Source organism: Malurus melanocephalus, unplaced genomic scaffold, assembly GCF_030028575.1.
Source record: "Malurus melanocephalus ecotype Western Australia unplaced genomic scaffold, MMel_1.1 scaffold_752, whole genome shotgun sequence".
NCBI classification, from domain to species: domain Eukaryota; kingdom Metazoa; phylum Chordata; class Aves; order Passeriformes; family Maluridae; genus Malurus; species Malurus melanocephalus.
Window position 1 is genome coordinate 202,590 of NW_026623984.1, and position 6,585 is coordinate 209,174.

Genomic DNA, 6,585 nt, shown 5'->3' on the forward strand with positions numbered 1-6,585 from the left:
GGGGAGACAGCTGGCAGCATCGTGTTCCAGGCAGGGGCTCAGAGGTGGCCAGGAGTGATGAGCYCAAAAATGCATTTTGGGGAGGGAGGAAGGGAAGTCTGGGTTTCACTGTTCGAGGTCTCTGCACGGATGGGCACTGATGAGTGACCAGGGAAGTTGGCTGTGCACGTGTGGGTGTGCACATGTCGTGTACCTCGGGGGTGGGCATCAGTCCCAGGAGGGCAGCAGACAAGGGGCAGGGGACAGYTCGCTGCAGGAGTGGCACTGAGAGCTGAGACATGCCCTGGGTCAAGCAGGGTGTTCTGGCTCCATCTGCTCCTGGTCTCCCTCACATCCAGGCTGTCTCCACCAGCTCATGCCTCATTTTCCACCTTCATTTCCATGCTGTGGGTCTCCACAGGTCTGTGCCCTCTCCCATCACCTCTCCCTTCCAATGCACCTCCCTCATGGCACAAGGGGGAAGAGCAGCCATGCTGGCAGGTGGCAGCACGCTGGGGTCCAGCTGTGCACCATCAGAGGCATGTAAGGGTCAAGATGTCTCAGCAGGGCAGATTTTTCTGCTCTAGGAGCCTGGGCCATGGCACATCCTCACACTCCATCCCTACTTCCCTCCTGCGTTCCTTCTGCCCTGGGTGAGTTGCCATGGCCAGGACAGCCCTTTCAGTCTCCATCAGTGTTTCCTGCATGAGGAAAAACCAAAGGGGGCAGGTGCAGTTTCCAGGCTGTGTTCTGGGTGTCCTGCTTGGTCGCACGTGTGTGATTGGTAGAGCCAAGCCAGCAGCACGGGGTGGTTGTGAGCAGCAGAGGGAAAGTTCTGCAAGGCTTTTCTGGGGACCTCCCTGAGCACGAGGACCTTGGTGYTGTGAGGCTTCAGAGGCAGAGGAAACACTGCATCCCAGCATTTCAGCTTCCTCTTTCCACCCTGAGTGTGGTCCATTGTCATGGCCAAATMCTAGTGGAACCAAAGGAGCCATTCTGTAAAGTGCATCAGCATCTTCCCTGCAGCTTCCAGTGGCATCTCACAGCCAAGGCAGAACCTGGTGGGAGRAAGAAGGGACTTCCTGCTGAGGGGATCCCAAATCCTTTGGAATGTTCATCAAATCTCTTAAGTCACACTGGGCCACCGATCACTGGAATGAGCAGCACACAGAGAGCTCCTGGCCTCCATTAAATCCTTTGTTCCATACCCCTTTTGCAGATGGAGTTTGTATCTTTGTGTGTTGCTAAAAGATTCCCATTCCTTTGGAGAAAAGCAGCCAAAATCCAGCTCCCAAGGACTGGTATTGTTCACTATGCTCTGTGCAGAGGGTCAGGATGTGCTGTGGTGTCTCCTGGACCCTGACCAGCCCAGCTGTCACAGCCCCATTGCTTTGCTCCTGTGGGGTCCCGGCAGATTTGTGGACGTTCCCTGGAYCTTACGAGGTCTGTGAGGGTCAGCTGTCTCCATCCTCCCTGTCACAGGTGCCTGGCAGCTGGGGAGGTTGGGAGGGAGTGTGGACACACCGATGTCACTGACACATTCCCGGTGACATCCATGTGCTGGCTGCCCTGTGGTGTCTGCCCCAGTGCCACACTGAGCTGTCCCTCAGCTGTCCACCAGTGGCACAGGGACAGGGCAGTGAGGAGGCAGCACTCAGGCCAGCAAAAGGCAGGAACAGCAGCTCCAGGGGTTTGCACCTTGGCTGCCTCCTCAGGAACCCCTGAAGCCCAAGGATACCCAAATGGGACAGGTGSCCTCCTCACTTAGAGAGCAGACACAGACCCAGCCTCAGGAAGCTTCTGCGTGTCTGACAGCCTGGTACTCCATCAAAGAACCCTCTGTGTTCACTCTGGTTCCTACTGAACCACCTTTATGCAGCCACCTCGTTCAGTCCTGCAGTGCTGGTTATCTTGGGAATTCTTGAGTTCTGTCAGGGACGGGTGGGAGGGAGGGCAGTGAATGGTGGGGCTGCCTCTGCACCTTACAGATGTGTTCTTTCATCCCRCACAGGGCAGGGAGCAATTCCTCAGTCCATCCTCTGGCCACTCTGGGATCTGCAGGTAAGGCACAGTGCTGGTGGCCTCATCTCCAGGACAGAGCTGCTCTGCTGCCRGCTGAGCCCAGCACTTGGCTCTGGAGCCTGGGCCCGCTGATCTCTGATCCCTTGGGCGGAAGGTGGCACTGCCAGGGTGTCCCAGGGCTGTTCTGGCACACCTGAGAACACCCAGGTGTCACAGACATGTGGCAGGGTTGAGCGGTAGTGCTGGCCTGGGGACAGCACTGTCACTGTCACAGCCACAGGCTGGGCTGGAGGGGGCTCGGGCTTTGGCTGCTCRGGGACAGCACTGTCACTGTCACCACTGCTGGTTGGGCTGGAAGGGGTTTGGGCCAGGGCTGTTTGGGACAGCAGGAACAGCCCGCAGAGCAGACACAGGAAGGTGTTTGGGGTCTGCGGAGGCTGTGGGGTGCAGCAGGGTGCGGGCTGAGGAGGAAGGAAGCGTGCAGAGCCCGGCGAGAGCAAACAGGAAGAGCGGCGGGGATGCGTCAGGAAGGATGTGCTGTGCCCCAGGGCAGACCTGTCCCACCTGAGCCAGGCCTCCAGGGACCTTTCCTCCCCAAATACACCCCTGCCCTTCCCTACTGGGCACGGGCAGCCCAGGGCTTTCCCCCGAGGTACCAGGGATGGCTGGGGGTGCAGAGGGGTGTCCCCTCATGGACACAGGTTGGGAGACAGTGGGTGGCACAAGGAGCACACACCCCAAGGATGGGAGGCACTGAACGAGCCCTGGCACATCCCACAGTGGGATGGGCACACCTGGAGCACAGCCCGAGCAGGGGGACACAGGCAGGACAGCAGGGATGGGGGATCCATCCTGGCCTCCTGTGGGGCAGGTGGGGTGTGGTGCCCTCAGAGCAGCACCCCTGCACCATGAGAAGCATCCTGCCTCGACCCTCCTGCTGTGCCCTCMATGGCCCTGCCTTGTCCCACAGGTGGGTGGCACCAGTGCTGACAGTGGCTTGTCACAGAGGGCATCACACACACCCTGCCAGCCCCATCGGAGGTGCCCATGGGGACACTGCCGGGTGTCCGGGAGCCCAGGCTGTGCCCGTGGGGACACTGCTGGCTTTTGGGAAGGATGTCCCCTGCCCGTGGGGACACTGCTGGGTGTCATGGAGACACTGCCAGGTGTCAGGAAGTCCAGCCCGGCCTGTGGGGACACTGCCGGGTGTTGTCAGGACACTCCTGGATGTTGTGGGGACACTGACAGTTGTCCGAGAGCCCAGGCCATGCCTGTGGGGACACTGCCGCGTGTTGTGGGGACACTGCCGGGTGTGAGGGAGCCCAGCCCTTGCCCATGGGGTCACTGCTGGATGTCCGGGAGCCCAGGCCATGCCTGTGGGGACACTGCTGGGTGTCTGGGAGCCCAGGCCGTGCCTGTGGGGACACTGCCGGGTGTGAGGGAGCCCAGGCCATGCCTGTGGGGACACTGCCGGGTGTGAGGGAGCCCAGGCCATGCCTGTGGGGACACTGCTGGGTGTGAGGGAGCCCAGGCCATGCCTGTGGGGACACTGCCGGGTGTCCGAGAGCCCAGGCCATGCCCATGGGGACACTGCCGGGTGTCCAGGAGGCCAGACCATGCCCATGGGGACACTGCCGGGTGTCCAGGAGCCCAGGCTGTGCCCGCAGGCGCAGCACCAAGGCCGGCTGGCCGGTGGGGAGCAGGGCTGGGTGTGCAGGCGGCCCGGCGGAGCCGAGCTGCAGAGATGTGGCCGGTATGTGTGTGGGCGGCAGCGGGGTGGGGGAGAAGGAGGGAGAGGAAGCAGCAGAGGCAGCAGCTCCTTTGATAAGCAGCTTCCTGAACACTTTCAAACCGTGCTGTCAGACCGACACGCGCCGTGCCCGCGGGCCTGTGCCCCGACCGACGAGCCCACGCCACGGGGCCGCAGGTAGGCAGCCCCCCGGCCCRGCCTCGCTGCCCGCTGGACAGGAGACCCCCGTGCCCAGGGCGGTCGGCACGTTCCTGGGGACGGTGGGCACGTTCCTGCGGATGGTGGGCACGTTCCTGGGGACAGTGGGCACGTTCCTGTGGATGGGCAGCCCTTGGTGGGGCTGGGATGCCGGGCAGGTGATGTGGGCACTGTCCCTGCAGGTGCTGGCGGCTGAGGTTCTTCCCAGCACCCCTCTGCTGGCCAGGGCATCCCCCGGCCGTTCCCTGGCCGGAGAGTAAGGGACAGCGGCTGGGATGGCAGCCTGGGCTGTCCTGGTCAGGATCTCTGCTGGTCAGGATCTCTTGTCCTACCTGGATGGAGAACGCCGGGACATCAGTGTGGGGCGTGGGGATGGTGGTGGCCGTGGTGGCATTGCCACTCCCGGATATGCCACCGAGCTGCAGGGAATCTCAGGGAGCAGCTCCCACCCAACCACCATGAGGCCCTGGCTCTCCCTGAGCAGATGGGCTCCCTGGGATCCTGCTCTTTGCTCACCCAAAGCTCTGACCCTGTATCATTCCCTGTCCCTGCAGGGCTGTCCCCTCCTCACAGAGGAAGCTGGGGATGAGAGGAAGGCTCAGGATCTCAGGGTGCTGCCTGCACCATGGGGAGCTCTGCCCAGAGGTGGAGCAGCATCATCTGCATCTCCCCGGCCCTGCCAGGGGCTGACCCTTGGTGATGGGGGATCTGTGACACCTTCCCCAGCTGGGCTGCCCCATCGCCTCTTGCTCAACCACCCAGATAAAGCAGTTTCCTCTTGGCAGCTGTTGAGAGCTGCAGGATGGAGGGGTCTGTCCCGGGGCCATCCCTCCCTTGCCAGGGCCATGAGGCTGCTGAGGGTGCCTGGACTTTTTCACCTACAGCAGGAGCTGGCCAGGAGTGGCTGCTTTGTGCAGCGGCTCCAGCCCAACTCGTGTCACCTGCTGTGCCCATCCTTCCTGCTGTCCCTCCAGCCCAGCTTGTGTCACCTGCTGTGCCCATCCTTCCTGCTGTCCCTCCAGCCCAGCTTGTGTCACCTGCTGTGCCCATCCTTCCATCTCCCTCTCCAGCCCAGCTCGTGTCACCTGCTGTGCCCATCCTTCCATCTCTCCCTGTTCTCCACGGTGTCCCCAAGCCAAAGCAGGGACATGGTGGGAAGGGCTGGGAGCACAGGGATGTGCTTCCATGGAGGTGGGGAGCACCTGGGGCTCCCTCAGAGCAGACAGCCAGCACAGGGAGCGGTGTCCTCCCCATGGGTGCCATGCCCACCGGTGGCACCTGTGGGGCTGAGTGCTGCAGGCACCCYGGAGGGTGGATGTGCTGGGAGCTCTCCATCTGCCTGGGCGCAGGGCTGGGGGTTCTGCTTCCAGGACAGCTGAGGACCTAAAACCCACCCCATGCTCGCAGACCACCCTTCAGGGGGTCCATCCAGATCTCTCAGACCTGACTCTTCTTTTCCAGCTGCTTTTCCTCTGATGGCTCCTTGATGTCCCAGGAGCTGATGGCCCCCCGTGTCCCCGTGCCACCCTTCAGGACGAGGGCTCCGTGGCTGCTGCAGCATGGTCCAAGCCTGCTTGGTGAGCTCCAGAGTTCCTGAGGGCAGCCGGGCAGCCTGGGCAGCTGCAGCCACCATGGACCAGCCAGACAAGCCCAGCCCCTCTGCCAAGAAGCACGTGAGGCTCCAGGAGAGGTGAGGGTGGCCCAGCCCTGCCAGGGCACTCAGGGCACCGCTCAGCCCCAGGACTCCCAAAATTCCTGTCTGCCCTCATGTGCAGGGCACTGCTCAGCCCCAGGGCTCCCCAAAATTCCTGCCTGCCAGACTTCATGTGCAGGTGCCACGGCACTGCTCATCTCTAGGGCTCCCCAAAATTCCTTCCAGCATGTGCAGGTACCAGGGCACCGCTCATCCTCAGGGCTACCCAAAATCCCTGCCAGCCCTCACATGCAGGTGCCAGGGCACTGCTCATCCCTGGAGCTCTCCCCAAAATTTCTACTCTCATGTGCAGGTGCCATGGCTGTGTGTGGGTGCAGCCCCAGCCCCAGGACAAACCTCAACACCATCCTTCAGGGGCTTCCCAGCAAAAAGGCCAATGATCAGCTGGTTCTTTGGTCCTCAATCCCCCATCTCCTGGGGTCTCTGTCTGGCTGTGGGGTGGTTTGAACTGATAATTCAGTGGGATGGGCTGTGCTGGGTCAMCCAGGGACCCCTCTGCCTTTCAGGAGGGGCTCCAACGTGTCGCTAGTGCTGGACATGAGCTCCCTGGGGAATGTGGAGCCCATCCAGCCTGTCTGCACGCCACGGGACATCACGCTGCAGTTCCTGAGGACATCCAGCCACGTGCTGAGGAAACAGGAGCTGCAGCAGCACGCCCAGAACCTGGCACAGCTCCAGGAGGAGTTTTCAGTGAGATGATTCCCTGTCCCTCCCCACAGCAAGGGTGCAGGGGCTGGTGGTGGTAGCACTGCCAGGGGTGGACATCTCTGAGGGAGGCTCTGAGCCCAGCTGTGCCCCACAGAGGGGAAGGGTGGCCTGGTGCCACCTGCTCCTTGGAGTACACATGTCTCTTTGGGGGGCCTGGAAAGCCCTGCCCTGCCATGCCATGTGATGTTCCCCGGGCTGCCTCTCTGGAAGGAGC

The 6,585-nt window shown here is 62.2% G+C and overlaps 1 protein-coding gene across 1 annotated transcript in view; it reads left to right on the forward strand.

The window, feature by feature from the left end:
- Window positions 1–3,815: 3,815 nt before the first annotated feature.
- Window positions 3,816–6,585, forward strand: part of PTPN7 (protein tyrosine phosphatase non-receptor type 7) — an 8,834-nt gene continuing 6,064 nt past the window's right edge. Inside the window, exons 1-3 of the mRNA XM_057384870.1 lie at window positions 3,816–3,928; window positions 5,411–5,639; window positions 6,170–6,353. Coding sequence (XP_057240853.1) covers window positions 5,509–5,639; window positions 6,170–6,353 — 315 coding nt within the window. The 5' untranslated portion in view covers window positions 3,816–3,928; window positions 5,411–5,508. The remainder of the gene's footprint in view (window positions 3,929–5,410; window positions 5,640–6,169; window positions 6,354–6,585) is intronic.